The sequence below is a fragment of the Thermobia domestica genome, chromosome 15 (genome assembly GCF_964235325.1).
Source record: "Thermobia domestica chromosome 15, izTheDome1.hap1.1, whole genome shotgun sequence".
Taxonomy (NCBI): domain Eukaryota; kingdom Metazoa; phylum Arthropoda; class Insecta; order Zygentoma; family Lepismatidae; genus Thermobia; species Thermobia domestica.
Genome location: NC_137468.1, coordinates 111,270,045 through 111,289,493, shown reverse-complemented (window position 1 = coordinate 111,289,493; position 19,449 = coordinate 111,270,045). Strand labels below are relative to the sequence as shown.

General features: G+C 36.0%; 1 protein-coding gene across 2 annotated transcripts in view; it reads right to left on the bottom strand.

Annotated features, from left to right (window-relative positions):
• Hmt-1 (ABC transporter ATP-binding protein/permease Hmt-1) overlaps window positions 1-19,449 on the bottom strand; it is a 92,713-nt gene that overhangs the window by 28,559 nt on the left and 44,705 nt on the right. For both annotated transcript variants that reach the window (XM_081740056.1, XM_081740055.1), the window contains exons 8-9: window positions 8,493-8,698; window positions 3,337-3,544 (exon numbers count right to left, since the gene is read on the bottom strand). In XM_081740056.1, the coding sequence (XP_081596182.1) occupies window positions 3,337-3,544; window positions 8,493-8,698 (414 nt within the window). The remainder of the gene's footprint in view (window positions 1-3,336; window positions 3,545-8,492; window positions 8,699-19,449) is intronic.

Below are 19,449 nucleotides of genomic sequence, written 5' to 3'. Positions count from 1 at the left end.
CTGAGGAATATTGAAGGTTGGAGGGAAGGTTATAATTAAGATTAGCTTTTATTACTGAAGATATTATATTTAATGATTTCTTTAACCTTGCACACATTAACTAAACTATTAATGTCACTAGTGTCACAAAATGTTTTCTTCTATTACATACTTTAGGGGTTATATATTTACCTAAAACAAATCCATGATCACGATTCTACGAATTTACTTTGAATAAAAAATTCACGCTAGCCACACATTTGGTCAATGGTGCAACAGGAATAATTTGAAAGACTACGATTGGATCTTGTAAAGGCTATAGAAAATATTAATATATTTATGAAAATTCATGAACATCAATCACAAGGCGACCAAGCTATCGCCTACAGAGTATTGTCAACGTACAAGGAATATTGAGATGATTGAGAAAAATGCTTACTGAGAAAAAAAAAATATTCTCTTTCCCATGCCTAACGATCGATTTCATTAAAAAAAAAAAAAAAAAAAAGAAAGAAAGAAAAGGAGTATACAATTGAAATTTCTAATACCAGTGATTTCTGATACTTTTATTCGCCCAATTGATACTTTTATTCGGGTTTCCTCGAAAGTACTGTATTATTCAAATATATTAATTAAGATTTGTCTTCCTTTATCTCTTGCTGGGGAGAAAATCACACCTCAAGCAGTACATGTGCTATAAAGAGAACCTTGTTCTGTGTAATTTTGTACTCCATATATATAATATTCAAATGTGGACAATTAAGGCAATGAGCGCCTTCTAAATTATACAGCACTAGAAGAAAAAGGCAAAGGAAATCGATTAATTAGAATTTAATTTTCCTTTTCAGCACCAAGGCTACATGAGATCTAATCTGTTGTTTGAAAAAAGATCTGTACTATTACTCAACTTTTCTCTAAAACAACTACTCCACCGAACTAACGAAAATGAAACGAACAGAAAATAAGAGCATTAACCAGAGAGCTACAAAAGAAAATGGAATCTTTGTTTTACGTCTCTCGTTTATGCCTTGTAGGCTCAAGGATTGCATTAAGTTTAGCGTCTCTTTCAGCAGCGAGGCTATATGAGACGTGAGCCTACAGCTTAATGTGAGATCCGAACCACAACAGCCACCGCCGGGAATCGAATCCAGGTCTCCTACGCCAAAGGCGCGTACGCTAACCATATAGCCACGAGGGAGCTTTGTAGGCTAAAGATGATGATGATGATTAGAATAAATGAAATAATGGAATAAAGAAAGCCGGAGGAAACGGGGAAAAACCCAGAACCCACGAACATGGTGTTTGTTCACCACAAAGCCCACTTGGTGCGAACTGGGATCGAAGCAGGAACCCCACGCATCAAACGTGAACGCTCTACCACTGAGCCACCGCGGCCTCTCAAAAAGAAAATAAATAAATAAGTGTGCATATAAAATATACATTTTCGTTGTTAAAAGATAATTTGAGAAGGTTTAGCACATTTATGTTTTGTGAGTAAACATGCTAACTATACGATTGTTCCGTGTGAAGGGAGGAAAATGGCTGTAGTGAGAACCTATTTGTACAAAGATCTTATTATACACTGACACCTGGTGCCTATAAGCAGATTTAATTCGCCATCCACAACGTTGTTTCTTTCAGTGCTCTTTCTAACTTTTTTTTTTTTAATTCTACTTAGGTATATGCGTCGGAAGACAGATATTAATAGAAATATATGCATTCTATGCTCTACATTGCAAATACGTGAATATAGCTCTCATTAATAGTTTTGAAAATAAATAATATTACAATATTATATTATGTAAATTAGCTCGCCTTGAAGGAAACAGATGATGTTTCAAGTAAAACCATACTTTCTTTCCAGGCGTTTTTAGGCGTCCTTAGGGTGAAGCAAAAGCACAGCATCATCCTTTTAATGTGAAAACGGCAAACAGAGAACAAAGATACGTGGAAGTACGTAATATGGGCAATATGGGTAGGGCACGCAAGATCTGGGTAGTGTGTATTATGATGGCCATCTTGAAAGCCACAATTCTGGATTTGAGTAACAAAGTTTCAAATTGGGAGCATGTAGTATATCTGAGACGAATATGTAGACCTTACTGGGATCTGCCTACTGTCGAAATCCACATGTGGTATTATGTAATGCGTTGTTCTTTTGTCGTCCTAGGTGATGTTAACACGTCTCTAACCCTACAAAAAATCTTTCAGTTTAACGTCTCACGATTTCGCCGAGGCTAAACGATTAAGACAATTGAATGATGGTGGAAGAACTGGTAGAATGAGAACGTGAGAGGAAACGGAATACCCGAGAAAATCCACGGACATTATACTGTCCACCTCTTACTTGGCCGAGGATTGAACCAGTGACCCTGCGCATCAGAAGTAAATGCTCTACTATTAAGCCATCGTGGTCCCCTGTAACTTTACAAGAACGGTTGAAATAGTTCTGAGTGAGCACGCAATGCCACGGATACCGTACGAGATTTCAAACTTCGGCAGCCAGATTAAATTTACAAAAAAGTATTGCAGGAAACAACAGTTTTGTAGTATTGCAGAAGTTTAAAAAGACGAAATTCGTGGAGGATACAGAACATTCTAGACGGCCGTGAACCACTACCAATGAGGAAAAAGCAACGGCAGTCGTGGCATCGACAATCATAAATAGAGTACTCGACATTTGGCGTCCGTGTAGGTGTTGCCTAAGAACATTTTTCATCCCTACAAACTGCAACTTCAGTAGTTCTTAACCAAGCATGACTCGGAGTAGACTTTGAGGATCCCATGTTCCCAAACCGTGTGATGGAGACCTTTCTTTTTTTGAAGGGGGAGGATGATAAAATGTTTACCTCTGGTGCACAGATTTGTGAGTTTGGACTTTATGCGGACTTTGTTATGGACAAATATCGTAAGCACGGATTTTCAGAGTATTTCAGTTTCAATTCATTTCTATTATTCAGCTAACTTATTCACTATTAATCACAGTAGTCTCACGTAGTGATTCTCAACCTGGCAATGCACTCCTTTAAAGAAATGTGAAAGGTCAGAATCAAGCAACTAAAAGGTTATGCTGTGTAGGCAAAAGAAGATAAGAAATAATCGTCCAATGCATTTCTATCTGAAATTTAATATTGAATCACATACCCGAAGTCCCGTATGATACTAAATAAACAAAAGCGATATAAAAATTGAGAAGTTTAAAAATTTACAACAGCGGTGCCAGCCGAAATAAAAAAAAAAAAAAAAAGTTGAGAATCTCTACAGGATATAATCATGGAATGTTAAAATTATTTCGTGCAATTTCAGAGATTCATGAAATAATAAATACATCAAGGATCCAAAATAACTTTAACTCACCAAAGCAACTGTCTTCCCAGCAGGTACATGGAAGCTTATGTTTTTCAGCACTCCTCTCTCTGGTAGATAGCTGAAACTTACATTGTTAAATTCAATGTTACCACTCTTCACAAGCAAAGGTCTCGCATCGGGCATATCAGTAACCTCTTGCTCCTCTTTCATTAAATCAAACATATTCTCCATATCAATGAAGTTCTTTTGTATAGCTCTACGAAAAAGATTAAGTGTAGGTATTAGCTATTAGTATTATTAGGTAACAACAATAGGCTATTAGGTTACAACAAATAAAACTAGTAATATTTAAAAACATTACTCATAATTCATGTAATATGCTTGCAATTCACGTAATACTCAAAATAAGAATTACATTTAGAAAATAAATACATAAATAAGTAAATAAACAAAAATACTCTCTTCAAATTAATACTGCTAAATGTTATTATTTTCTGGCACTGCTATCATGAATAAGAAGGATATTGGTGTATAATAAGGTAACATCTATAGAGGTTTGAATAGCATTTGGTGGCAGGAAGTTGGTAACAAAGCCAATAATGGATAGAAAGTGACTAGTGTCTTTGAGTAATGATGGAAGATCCCGGATGTAAGGCTAGAGGTAGAAGCAGCAAAATTTATTTTTGTTAGGTAGTTATGAATATTAGAAGCAACTGGTCTTCCTGGACTTCCAGGTAAGTGGAATTTTGGCTGAAGATAGGCTGGTTTCCTTAAGTAGGTGCAAAATGGTGATTTGCGATAAAGCCTCCAGAGGCCCATAATAGGTAAAATTAGATTTCTCGATTTTGGTGAAAAATATATATACACGGAACCCTTCCCTAAAGGTTTGTAGTAGGTATTTGAAAAAGTGCTTTAAGATTTCGGACCAATAGTTCTAACCAGTGTGATGGAATGTTAATTTAGAACATAATACTGAGATCAATTTGCATTCAGCAGGTATGATGGTGAAAAGCATATGGAAAGTGTTGGTCGAAATGAGGATCAGCAACTTATTTGAAAAGGAATACTCACATTTCCAGGAGATAGGTATTAAAAAACAGGAAATGGCCTACAGAAGAAAGTGGAAGGAATTTCTATACGCTCAGATTTCTGTTCCAGATTTTTTGTTCCAATCGTATAACTGTACCAGCACAATGAATTTCACTACAGTAACTTTTCACTAAACAAAGCCTTTCTCACAGAAATTTTGGAGATCATTTTTCAATGTTTACCTAATTCCTACACAAGCTCTTGTACAAAAGTACTTGTTTACGTCTTTCGAATAAGCAACAAGAGAACGATCGGTGAAAACATACGTTTAATTAACATTAGAAGCAATTTACACTACTAGTCTACACGATGTTGCAGCTCTCGGACATGTAATGGCATGGTACATCCTCGAGTCGTAGATCGAGAAGAAGGCCTGTAGATATGGAAGTTCGCTACGAATATATTGCATAAGCTGTCGTAGACAGACAACAAAAAGTGATTCTCCAGCTTTGGGGTTTGGCGTAAGACTAACAACGTTATCCTTTAAAAAAAATCTGAACGGATCAGAACTTGGCACAACGACCACAGCAAGTAAAATGGACATAAGATTTGGATTATTGATGCGTTTCCCTAAAGGGAAGGAAATAAAAATTACCGACCAGGAAAAGTTTTTCATTCACGAACGAGTAATACCAGCAATTAAACGTGTTGAATTTGTTAATAATAGACTTTCTTTTATTATTGTAACGTTCGGTGATGAGATATTATTGTTTGAAATGTACATGCACCAACAGAAGAAAGGATGACGATACAAAGGAGAGTCTTTACGAAGTAGGACATGTATTTGACCAACTCCGGCATTACCTTATGACAATTCTATTACGAGATTTCAATGCGAAGATAGGACGAGAAAATATTTTCACACCGATTATAGAGAACAAAAGTCTGCGTAAGAAAAGTTACGATAACGGTGCTAGACTCCCAAACTCAGCAACATCCAAAAACATCATCGTAAAGAGTACAAAATTCCCACATCGTGGCATTCATAAATATACTTTGACCTCACCAGGTGGAAAAACACGTATCACGTTCAAGCGGATCACACGGCCCACCCATTTGCTTTCGGTTTTTTTTTTTTTTTTTCCTTTCTCATTTACATTTGAAAGTCCTGCTGGGAGTCCAACTTTTGCATTTTTCTTCGAGACTCAAATTTTGTCCTGATAAAGCCATCTCTTCGATCCGCTCCACACACTAACGCTGACGTTTCTGTAACTACTTTTATCATCCTCTCCACTGCTTGCGTATGGCACGGAAAACATCTAATTTTCTCACAAGCTGTAGCCGCCATGCTAATATTCTATCTGATTCTATCTGATTCGAAGAAAGTTCTCTTGTTAACGTGGCTCAGTGACGTCTGTTGAGAACCAATCGATCATCTCATGATATTTACTTGCGTCTAAGTTTACTTTCGAAAAAAAATCACCTAGATTTGATTTCTTTCTCTGTCGACACTTTTTTATTATTCTCCATCCTAAAACTTGGATGTCCTGGCTCTGTCGGTGATCATTGCAAACACCGTTGGAGCTAATCACAATATACAGGATTCTCCTTAATTCCTCTGGAAGAAAGGATGTAGATCGAGCGAGTAGCCACAAGTGCCGCATCCCGTTGGTGAGAGAAAAATTTCACTTTATTTCAAGCCAAACTTGTGCAAATACTTTGCTGGCAAACTGTGCAAGCCAGCGAAGTGCTTCTTCGGGATTTTCGGTGCAAATACATAATTGGAGAATGCGAGAACCTGTCATCAACCATCGGAACATGACAATTGGTCCAGGCTTTTTCATCAGGTCTGGTGGATACAAATCTTCTGAAACGGCTTGGCAAATGTCCAGAAAGTATTGCTAATCGTTACTGGGCTGCGCATAAACTTACAATGTTTCCGACTTCTTGTGAAACAATGCTTTGCGTATTATTACTGTCCTGTACAATGTTATTATTGCGCAGCCGATTTCAAAATTACTTGACATCGGATTACTTGATTAAAATTTTCTTTATAACATAAACGGGTCTAAAAGAAATTGTTCACGATATACGTGAAAAAAGCTTGAATGTAAGATTGATAACATATTTTTACGCTATATATGAAGAACATGAACTGAAACATAAAAAGACAATTTTTCATTCTAATTGATTACAATTTTTAACCACATAGGAACAATTTCGCATCTCACTTTTCTCTTGCGTTTTATTTTCAGCCTCAGAATGCTTCAGTGTGTAAAAGAACAAAAAGTTATAGCTATGCACCACAATTTTCTTTGTAGTGTCGTGTGGATTACATAGCCGTAGCTATAAAAATATTCATGTCCCATGAGGCAAAAAAAGGGGGTAACCAACAAAATCCAAATTTTCTGTGGAGACTATGACTAACACGAGGCAACTTTTCCGCAACCCGCCCAATCGAAAATCAAAACAAAAATATCTGTGCAGCACAATTTTCTTTGTAGTGTCGTGCGGGATGCATAGCCGCAGCTATAAAAATATTCAAGTCCATGAGGCAAAGGAAGGTATTGACCGAAAAAATCCAAATCTTGTGTGTTGGCTACCACTAACATGAGGCAACTTTTACGCAACCCGGCCAATCGAAATTTAAAATAAAATAAAATAAAATAAAAAAAACAACTTTTTCGGCCCACCCTACTCTTTAGTCAACATCCTATAAAATTCTCTCAAATATTCTGTTAACAAGATTGACACCACACCAGATGAAATTGTTGGAGATTATCAGTGTGAGTTTAGGCGAAATCATCAGCTATCGACCAGATATTTACCATTCGCCAAATACTCAAAAAGAAATGAGAATTCAACACCGCGGTACACTACTGATTTCAGAAAGGCCTATGACTCGGTATTGAGTGAAAAAATTGTACACCATTGATACCGAATTCGGTATACCAAAAACAACTAATTAGATGGATAAAGACATGCTTAAGTGAAACCCAATAAAGTCCGGGTAGGAACATATGTGTCCGCGGGATTTCACGTCGACAATGGCCTGAACCAAGAAGATTGTCACCATTATTATTAAATTTTGTTCCGGAATACCTTATAAGAAAACTGTAAATAGCAACCGTGTCCTTGAGCTGTATGACACTCACCAGGTTTGTGGTGATGATAGGAGATGATATGAGGAAAATAGAAAGAAATGTAGATGTTTTATTAAAAGCCTGCAGAGACATGAGTTTAGAAATAAATGCAAAGTAACATTAATACATGACAATTCGCAGTGACCGTAATATTGCAAATTATGGATATGTTAAAATATCGAGTAATACTTTCCAAAATGTGGATACTTTGAAATGTCTAGGATCAACTTGAACAGACCAAAACCATATTCACGAAGAAATTAAATGTAGACTGATAGCTGGGAATTAGTGTTAATTATTCAGACCAAACTCTTTTGTCTATGCGAACTCTGTCGAAGAATCTGAAGCTTAAAATATACGAAAGGATAATTCTGTCTGTTAGGCTGTATCGTTGTGAAACATGGTCCTTACTTTAAGGCACGAACACAAATTGAAAGTATTTAAAAATAAAATCCTGAGGCGAAAATTTGAATCCAAGAAGTCGGGAGATGGGGAATGGCGGAAGATTTATAACAAGGAACTGTATAATTTATACTGTTTACTTAACATTGTTACGGTCATTAAGTCTAGGGGCTCAGGTGAACAGGTCAGGTAGTTAGAATGGAAGAAAGCAGAAACGCTTTCAAAGCCAATTGGAAAAAGATCATTAAGAAAAATTAGGTGCAGACAGAAGGACAATATTAAGATGGATTTTGTAAAAAATAGGAATACAAAGTAGAAAATGAATCCAATTGGCTAACGACATAAGTTAGTCGAGAGGTTTTGTAAATGTGGCATTGAACCTTCGAGTTTCATAGGCCATAGAGTTAATTTGCCTATACGGTAGAATCATTAAGAACGTACTGTCTATGTAAACCGTAACAGTGGCGAAGCGTGCTGTAAAAAACTGGGTAGACAGACACAGACACAAACACACACACACACACACACACACATATATATATATATATATTAGTAAACACTTCACCATCCATTGGTATTGTATTGCTTTTAAAAAATATGAAATGAAGCGAAATAAATCAGAAAAAATACCTGTAGTATGTTCCAAACCAATTCAAGGGAACATATAATTGTAGGATATAGGATGAAAAGAGTACGTAATCTCCAACAGTGAGTCCTTTGCCTGCAACAACCATATAGACACAGAGCAAAGAGCCTGATAATAGACCACCACTTATGATGATGTTTTGAAGGGTATTAAGTAAATTGAGAGTTGCCGTGGCTTTCCATTCTTCTTTCTACACAACAAAATAAGAAAAAATAAAAGTAAAATACATACATATCAACACAGAAATTTACTTAAAAGAATGGGACTGTACTAGTATCAGAGGAACAATTAAGAACAGTGATTACACCATGGCTACGAAGCAACCACACTAAAACAAATATAATCGCCTACTTTCCAGCATGTAGGGATAATTTTTTCTCTAACATCCCTCAATCAGATACTGCCACAGAATGTATATACGATTCTTGACCTACGTTTGTTTAACCTTTTTTGCTTCGTTTCGTAGACAGAATATTCTATCAAAGTTTGCCGATGTAAATCGAAGATCGACAAAAATTTCTACAGTCATTTTTCATGTATTCTACTTTCATTACTCGAATACTATATTAGCTAACATTTGTGATATTTTGGACCATTTTTCAACACACAGTGCCAAAATGTTCTGAATCAATACGCGAAAAACATTCATTACTGAAAAATATTTAATACACTTGCATCCGTAGTCAGTATACAAAAACTGGAGTAAGAAATTCTTATTTGAGGATTTGTTCAAGACAACTCACATCTCCAATTAAAGAGGCTAAGCATATATAGTGATAGTATAAGTTATATATATATATATATATATATATATATATATATATATATATATATATATATATATATATATATATATATATATATATATATATACAGGGCCGGATCCAGGATTTCTGAAAGGGGGTTGCACCAATAACTACCACTACATTTGATTTAAATTTTTAAGTTTTTAATTGCGTTTAGGCATCTGTGGTGTGAATGAGGAATATTACTTTGTTCAGTGAATCCTTTTCCTTCAACCTTCAGAAAATCGACTTAAGCTATTGCTTTTGCAAAACTAAGCTTTCTTTAGAGCCTCAAACGAACACATGACAGCAGAAAGTTTCGGAAAATGTTGCTTTTTCACTGCTAGGTTCTCATTTTAGATAGTTTATATTTACAGTGAAAGGTGGTGTATGTGCTCCGGTGCACCCTCCCTAAATCCGGCCCTGTATATATGTTGTAAAACACAAACGGACAAATTTATAAATCTTGTAAACTTCTTGAAAGTCATTTTTTTATACATCGCTTTGCTTCTTTATTAATTTCTGAGAAATCTGATTTTTCATAATAATCCTTTTTCACTGATTATTAAACATAAAAAAATTATAGGTACGAATAATCAAGAACGGCTAATGAAATATCCCTTTAATTTTTATATTTTAGTAAATGGGGAACAAAGATTTCTTGCAATACTACATATGCAGAAGAAACTAACCGTAATTAGAGATATATATGAAGGAATTATTGTAAAAATTAATGGTCAGGATAAGATCTATAATACCAACACCCTAGCTCTACTGGAATACCGTTGCTTGTGAGATCAGCAAAGTCAAGCAGTGTCAACTTTGGTCAGAGGAAAGACAGGTGACCGTTCGTACCCACCCAATGATGTTGGCATTGCGACGTCACCCAACGTGGTGAGGATAATTGAGGAGTTACTTGAAAGAAATAAGTAGTGAAATCTGATCTAGAAAGCACTAAGGCGAGGATAGTCGATGTGCTGACCACACATTACTCCAAGGTACGAGTGCCACAAGTCGGCTGGTAGGACCTCGCCCTCAAAGGCAGTTGCGGGAAGAGTTTGGTATAGGATAAGATCCATAAAGTTGTTATATTAACAAAATGGGCTAAAACAGAATTTTTCAAATTCTTTCAACTCTGGACAACTTCCATAAGTCATAATGTACTACGGATCACGCTACCCTGTTTTCTTTCTTTTTTTAAAGCACATATCAGTATACCAATACATTTATAGTTTAACATAGTATTAATTACAACTACTTTAATGTTATATTTGTATTAATACAAGAAAATACGTATATTAAAAAAAAAAAAAAAAACAATTGAAGGCCATTTTATAATTATACATCTACCTAACTATTAAAATTTATATATGTTTAAATTGTACAATCTATATTATTTAAATTCTCAGCTATAATAGGTAGTACGAAATGAATTTTATGTTTTCCGTCTTTTTGAACTGATGTTCAATTTAAGAGGACCACATGGGCAAAAATTGACGATCATAATTTGAGAAAAGCTGAACTAAATCTTTGCGCTTCCTACCATACTACAACATATTGCCAACTTAAGAAACATGGATAAATATCTTCGGCAGACAATTGTTACCTGTCCTGCCTATAGTAAAAAATACGACTGCAATATATGAAGTAAGTTGTGCTTGCTATTAAGACAACTTCGAAGCAAAGCGAATTTATTGCTAATTAGAGAGTATATCTACCCATAATCTTCTAGCTTTCACACTAAGCTTTTTCTATATGAAACTCAAATAAAAGTAAAATATTTCGGAAACTGAGAACTTGTTATGAATAACTGAAAGTTATCATATAAGGAATAGTTTGATAATATAGTAATTAAATCATACAGAAGTATTTGGAAAAGAAAGAACGAATTACAATATCATTAATTTTCAAACGGAAAATATTTTAAACATATATTTATAAAGGTTGATCGGGATATACATGCGAACGGAAGATTTTGAAACAGTACTCATCTCAAGAAATATGACGCTACATTAGTTGTGTTTTATTAAGTCTCTACTATTACTGACAAACACTCTACAGAGCAATTTTCATTGTAAGAAACTGCGCAGATGAAGCATAGATTTTCTCTCTCACTTCTTTCGTCAAGTTTTCCAGAAATTATTTGCTTTTCGTACACAGAGATGTTACGGATTCGTTTGAGGAGCCCGAAACTATAAAATCCCCAGGATTGCTGTTCACCAGCATGTACAGATGTATCATGGTGTATCGTTTCCTGGTCCCTTTGGTGATGAAACCTCAGGGATGGTCTTTCAATGTTGTTGGAAGACCTATCCAAGTGGATGCAAACTGAGACTGTCCTGCCCGTGTAAATGCGGCGTGTCTTGCAAAATTAGGATCATAATTAGTCTAGGCAAATTGTTCAACCGGGAACAAATTGCAGTAAAATTTCTGTTAACGGGTTCTTATGGGAAAATATCTGAGAAAAACGATGGCGAAAAGTCTACCACTCTCCGAGGTGGGGTAAGATCGCTATGAAGAATTTTCCAACATGGCCGCCATGCGTTACATCTTTGTAAAGCTTATGGAACGCAGATTCCAACGATATAACATTGGTTCCCATTTTGCCCACCGACTAGAAGAAGAAGGAGAAACTTAAAAATCACAAAAATCTCGATTTTTTACGAAAATATTTCATCTCTGGCAACACTGTAGGTACAGCAGTGTAACAAAATACTCGTTATTACATACCTTACACATCTGTGTGTAAGATGTAAAACAGCTACTGAGATCCAGTCCGAGGAAGGTATCCTAATATGGGATAACCTTTCTGGGCGGTATCACCGATTTCACTGGAGGAAATACCAGTAGACCATCATATAAGAATACCCTGCAACCATCCTAATCACCACAGTCTCATGACGTATACATCGTTGTAAAGCTTATAGAACACAGATTTCAACTATATAGCATTGATCCCTATTTGACCCACCAGATAGAAGAAGAAATTTGAAAAATTACTAAGTAGTTATGTATTTATTTATTATTGAAAAATTATAATTGCTGTATACGTATGCTGTATCACGGATTTTACTGGAGGAAGTATACCATTGTATGAGAACACCATGCAATGTAGTAGTTGCCCTTATTTGTTCCAACTGGAAAATTGACTAATAGAAGTAGAATATGAGCCTTAACAGCCTAACAAATTTAGGTAGAAAAAACATTGAACCGCGATCTTATTGTAATGTATAATTTAGTGTTGACATTTTTTTATGAACAATACCTTAGAGAAACATATTAAAAATTCTACCACCTCCAAGAGTGCATAGGTCTGCTGTGGTGAATTTTCCAACATTGGCGCCACGTTTCCTAGTACTTGATATCGTTACATGTTGGGGATTGTACAATATTTGGAACCTTATTTTTTCGTATTAATTGAAAGCAAACTCTTAAACAGGTATATTTAAAATATTTTTTTCCATGGTAAACTACAGTTTTATATCTAGTACAGTGTTCAATAGTTTCCATATGTTAGAGCTTTCTTATATTAAAATTAATATATGCTACCCCTATACGCAATATGTGAATCTATATACACAGCTTAACTTATATGTAGTATGTTGAACATAGAATTACATGTACAAGTGTAAAGTGTTTACAACTATATTAAGTTCTGCTACATGGAACTGTAATTGAACTAAGCAATGTTTAACACTAATGTATATAAATTTTCAAAGTTAATTAACATACTTGGAAATGTGTCATAAGCAGCTATAGCAGATATATATATATCTTCGCTTATAATATCACTTATCTCAATCTTCATCCATGTCAACTTCCACAGAATTACAACTTGTATCTCTAAAATGAGTACAAGCATTTGCCTTCTGTATACGCACTATAGGGTAGCACATTGTGATATGCTGCATCCGCATTTCAGAAATTTTAATACTTATAAGATAACCAAAGAAAGTTCTGTCGCTTTTTGTGGAGGTCTATGCTCAGTTGGCCCTCACACTGTGAGTTGAATGCGAATGGAGATAAGACGAAGGTCAGTTGTTAATATGGGTATATCCAACATACTACCTGGTTGTGACAGTTCAGTTACACCGTGAACTTACGTAAGGACAGGGTGAACATGGGACTCCACAGAGCGTCATACGGGCGTGTATGCTGTACGAGTTCAAACTGGTTTCAAACGCCGCTGCAGCGGGCCGGAAGATATGCCAGGCCTTTGCTGATAGCATCGTTACTACGCGGACAGTGCAGTGGTGGTTTAATAAGTTTAAGAACGGTGACGAAACACTCGAAGACGCACCACATGCCGGAAGACCAACATATGTACAAGTTTCAAGCAGCTATTGAGGCGAACAGTGGCCAGACATGTGAGGAACTGGGACTACAATTCAGTGAAGAAACTATTCAGCAGCACCTCCATCAACTTGGGAAGCGCTACAAGTTGGATCGATGGGTCCCCATGATTTGACTCCGGGCCTGAGCAGACATCTGTGTTTCTTTGTTGTCTCGTCTGAGGAAGGTGCCATTTCTGGACAGGGTGTTGACATGTGATGAGAAGTGGGTCCTGTACGAAGCTCCACGGCCCCGTCATCATTGGTTAGCATCCCATGAACCGGTTTCAAAACAGCCAAAACCAGCACTGCACCAGAAGGCCATCCTGGTATTTGGTGGACTGCTCGCGGTATCGTGCATCGGGTACTGCTACCAGCTGGTAAAAGCATTAATGCAACTGTGTACTGTCAGCAGTTGAGCCGTGTTCAAGAAATACTCAAAACTGGAGCTAGCACTTCTGAATCGCAAAGGGGTTCTCCTGTTACAGGACAACGTTAAGCTCCACATGGCTGGAATGATCGGGACACCATTCTGCTCCTTGGATAGCAAACACTATTGCATCCGCCGTACTCCCGGATATTGCACCGTTCGATTATCACCTGTTCCATTCCTTGGACAATCATTTTAGAGGACGCCAGTTCAAATCTCAAGTAGAGATGCAAAATGCACTTGATACCTTCCTCGCTTCACGTCCCAGCAAGTTCTATCGTGGTGGAATCCATGCCTTCCAGAACATTGGCAGAAGGTCGTCGATGTCGATGGTTACTATGTTTGATCTTCCAAGTGCATCTTAAATGATATATTGATGTTCGAAGTTGGTGGGGGTGCTGGTGATTAAGTCATTTTTACCGTTGTCAGATATTCGTGACGCAATTCCTATCCTCAGCTACATGGATCCATTCCATTCACCATCCACTGTTGAACCTGGTGATACACTCGTTGCTATGAAATTTGTATGCATTTACTGAGGGAGATAGTTCTTCCGGTTTCACCTGAGCTGTTGATTTTGTCGCCCTTGATATGAACATTCGAAACCGCATTTCGTTTAGTGTATCTCCTGAATTTCCATCATAAAGGCAGACCATAGTTTCGTGACCAGCAATATGTACTACTTCTTTCGATTTCCCAGCTGTCTTGAAAACAGCAGCATCTTTCTTAAACATTTCATTCCCCTTTAACATTTTGATAGGGTCACATTTCCCTAGGCCGTACAGCTTTGATGTTTTATCACACCCTAACTCAGCACGCGCGAAACGAATGTGAGAGCAAACTTTTTCACAAAGTTCTTGTTTAATTTTCTTAATGTCAAAGACAGTCTTGGTTTTACAATTTGCTTTGGCTCCGAGCAGAGAAAAATATAATGCAACTCATTACTGAAGTGATGTATTAACAGAACCAGAAGATCAGTGTCATCACTTAAAATGGCTGTAGGATACTTGCGCGCTAATGCAACACTTTCCGTGATGATTATAACGTCAGCATCACCAGAAGCTTATTTGGTGGTACAGCCGGCTGATTGTAACTTTCGCGAAAGACAAGTCATAAACTGTTGGTTTGTTGGAAAGAAAAATTTCTTTCTTAACAGCAACGCCCATTGAAGGGCTAAAATGTACTTTGGTCCTTCAAACCCCTTTTGTTCACTTTCGATGAATTTCCGACTTTGTTGTTTACGTATTTTCATAGTCATCGAAGACAACTGTTGGCGTCCCGTACTTTGTGAGAACATAATTTTGATAATCATGAATTTTTTTCTCAAATGTTTGTTTTTGATTCCAAGGTAGGCGATGAAACAAGAACCTACCATCAATGACATACTGCACATCTTCAGGAAGTCTTACTTCGATTTTTATTTGTTCACGTATGAGTTTAGCAAGTTGAAACTTTCCAGAAACGCTCATATGACCACTTCTATCAAATAATGAAGGAGGGTACGTGCAGAGCTAGCAAGAAAATATTTCTCTTAAATCAAAGCTATTTGTTTGAGCACAGAGTACCAGGCGTTGGAATGGTGGTTCAGGCTGAATGACGAAAGTTTCATCTTTACATTTAACTTCTTGAACGGACTTCATAGGGTTCATAAGTTTACTTTTCTTGAAAGTATACTCAGTAACTGTTCTATGAGTCATCTCATCGAACTGTACTGTACCATGAAAGATATTGTAATAAAAACATTCGAAAAATCTTGTTTAAGAGTCTGCTTTCAATTAATACGAAAAAATAAAGTTCCAAAAATTGAACAATCCTCAACATATAACGATATCAAGTACTAGGAAACGTGGCGCCAATGTTGGAAAATTCACCACAGCTGACCTATGCACTCTCGCAGGTGGTAGAATTTTTAATATGTCTCTCTAAGATATTGTTCATAATTAAAAAAAAAAAAAAATGTCAACACTAAATTATACATTACAATAAGATCCCGGTTCATTGTTTTTTCTACCTAAATTTGTTAGGCTGTTAAGGCCCATATTCTACCTCTATTAGTCAATTTTCCAGTTGGAACAAATAAGGACAACTAGTACATTGCATGGTGTTCTCATACAATGATATACTTCCTCCAGTAAAGTCCGTGATACAGCATGCGTATACAGCAATTATAATTTTTCAATAACAAATAAATAACTACTTAGTAATTTTTCAAATTTCTTCTTCTATCTGGTGGGTCAAATAGGGATCAATGCTATATAGATGAAATCTGTGTTCTGTAAGCTGAACAATGATGTATACGTCATGTGACTGTGGTGATTAGGATGGTTGCAGCGTGTTCTTATATGATGGTCTATTGGTATTTCCTCCAGTGAAATCGGTGATACCGCCCAGAAAGTTTATCCCATATTAGAATACCTTCCTCGGACTGGATCTCAGTGGCTGTTTTACATCTTACACACAGATGTGTAAGGTATGTAATAACGAGTATTTTGTTACACTGCTGTACCTACAGTGTTGCCAGAGATGAAATATTTTCGGAAAAATCGAGATTTTTGTGATTTTTAAAGTTTCTTCTTCTTCTTCTTCTAGTCGGTGGGCAAAATGGGAACCAATGTTACATCGTTGGAAACTGCGTTCCATAAGCTTTACAAAGATGTATTACTCATTGTTCTTTGCAGGGACGTAGCGTCCATTAAGGCTATAAGGCTTAGCCTATCCATTTATTTATACATCAGCCTGAAATGTTGCTTTTGGACATTGATACAATTAATTTTATTAAAATGGATTTATTTTATAACACGCTGCTTAAACATCAAGCGAGTTGAAGCGAAGCTTCTGCAAGAACGCATTGAAGGCTATTGGCCACTAGCCTTCCGCTTTTCTCGTGGAATTAGAAGAATGGGGCGGTGACAATCACTTTCCCGCCACCCTCAGCAAACGAAAACTTTAAGCTATACACAAATCAACACGATGCAACGAAAGTGAACGAATGGTGACGAAAGGCTAGCCTTTCGGGTGCTTGGGGAAACAAAAGCGACAGAACGCGGTCTTGTAAGAAACTACAGAACAGAGACTATGAAAAATTTAGAACTCGCATTCAGTAACAAGTTTTTTTGGGGAAAAAAAATAAAAATGTTGTTATTATGAATAGTATTAATATATCAGGAACCTTATTGCGTACTGGTTTGCGTTATCACAGCGTAAAATTTACATTTTAATTGGTGATAATTGCCATAGCAGTTATAATTGTTTGTTGTATTTTATGCGTTGAGTTGCTATCCGTAAGTTTTTCGAAGATCGATACTGATCTATACTATATTCAGATGAGGTATAGTTTCTTTTTTTTTCTTTTTTTCATACTTTCAATCTAAAAATAGCTTTTTCTGTAAAAATCATCAATCAACTGTGAGCTGCTGCTCCACTGTTTTCCAGTAGTATGCTGATATGTGTTGTTGTGGGTGAGTGGTTGTTTGTGTGTATGATTTCTGGAATTTACAATTAATATAGCCATATATCCGGTTTTATTTGTTTCTTTGAAACAGTACCTGAAATTATTATTACTTCATTTGTTACATTCTTTAAATAATTGATGGAATTTTTTTTTAGTAATCTATTGTCTAATAAATTGGAACCGTATATGTAAGGAGAGTATGAAGCAGAACCACTCTTATAATATTTCTTGCATTATATGATGAACATATTGCATGAATTAGCATTTTTCTATCAAGCATTACAGTCAGGTCCGTAGTTAGAACAATAAGACGTGATCGTTTTAATAAGGGCGGGATCGTTTTTTATCTTCTTCTTCTTTTGTGGGGAGAAGGGGTAACTTGAATTCATTTTACACTCATTTATACATACAACAAACAATTGCAAGTTTGAGGGGACTGGGCCCCTCCTAGCCACCTTCCAACTACGAATCTAACATCAGCCTACCCATTTCTAAACTTCACGCTACGTTACTGGTTCTATGTAAATTAAGAAGGGCACAGGAGACTTTGAGAGTAAGTGAGTAAATGAGACTTTGAGAATAGTAGTAACGCATAGCGACCATGTTGGAAAATTCTCCATAGCGGCCTTACCCCACCTCGGAGAGTGGTAAACTTTTTCTCAGATATTTTCCCATAAGAACCCGTTAACGGAAATTGTATTGCAATTTGTTCCCGCTTCAGCCATTTTTTGACCTATCTTTCCTAGTCTAAATGTTCACCTGGAAATATGCAGCATTTATTTTGGCATAATCGAATCCTGGCTTCTCAGCATAATCGAATCCTGTAATGATGATGGGAAATCTCTAACCATGGCAGTTTTTAAGAAACTATCTTTCAGTGATGTAAAAATTCGCAATACCCTTCTGCATCGACAATGCAGTACGATTTTGTTGCAATACACGTCATACGATGTTACCACAAATATATACTTGTCACTTGCCATGTGGCGCTTATACACTTTAAAGCAGCTCATCTTTCGTTCTTTAATGTGTCAAAACTAAAGTTCGCGTACATGGATCTTTTGATTTTTTTTTTTTTTTAACCTGTAAACACCGATGAATTGTAATGCTAACAGTATTCTTGTTGACACTCTATGCTATTTTCTGTCGAGTGCTGGATTTTTCAGTTAGCAATACGATTACACCAACCAAAACAGAATTCGTCACTATGACTGACGTGCCATTTCGAGTAGCTCTGAAGTTAGTATTTAAATGCTGAACTTTGCTGTGTATCACGAGACACAAAATATGAATATGTCTTTCCGACAACGAATCCATTATTTCCACACTCTCTTACAATTCTTTCATAGCTGAACAAGTATGAAAAAAAAGGACATTATATATGCCCTTCCAATACCAATTATGTTTTCGTGTAATTTCATTACTAAACAACTTCATTTGGAATCCTGCTAAAGACACAGGTGAAGTGAATTCACTCTTTCCTCCCTGATTGATTTCAAGTCAATCGATAGACCCTATCAGCACGCTTCAAACACGGAAACGCCATGTTCCATTAAAATCGGTTAATTTTATTAAAAATTTTGATAAACGATTTTTTTTAAAAAAAATGGAATGAATTTATTCCCTTGCCTCTTATTCCCTGTCTAGCCAATTATTATTATTATTATTATTATTATTATTATTATTATTATTATTATTATTATTATTATTATTATTATTATTATTATTATTATTATTATTATAAGCTCAAACATATTTATTATGTACACTCATGTCCAAAATGATTGTCGCATATCTATAACTGTCTTCTTGTAAGAATATAATTTGATAAAGATTTTTCAGGGTATTTTTAATACTGATACTATGTGTATAATCGGGAAATGTATATTTGTGGTAAATTTCATAGGGAAAGAATTATAAATACGAAAATTAGAATGAATAAAA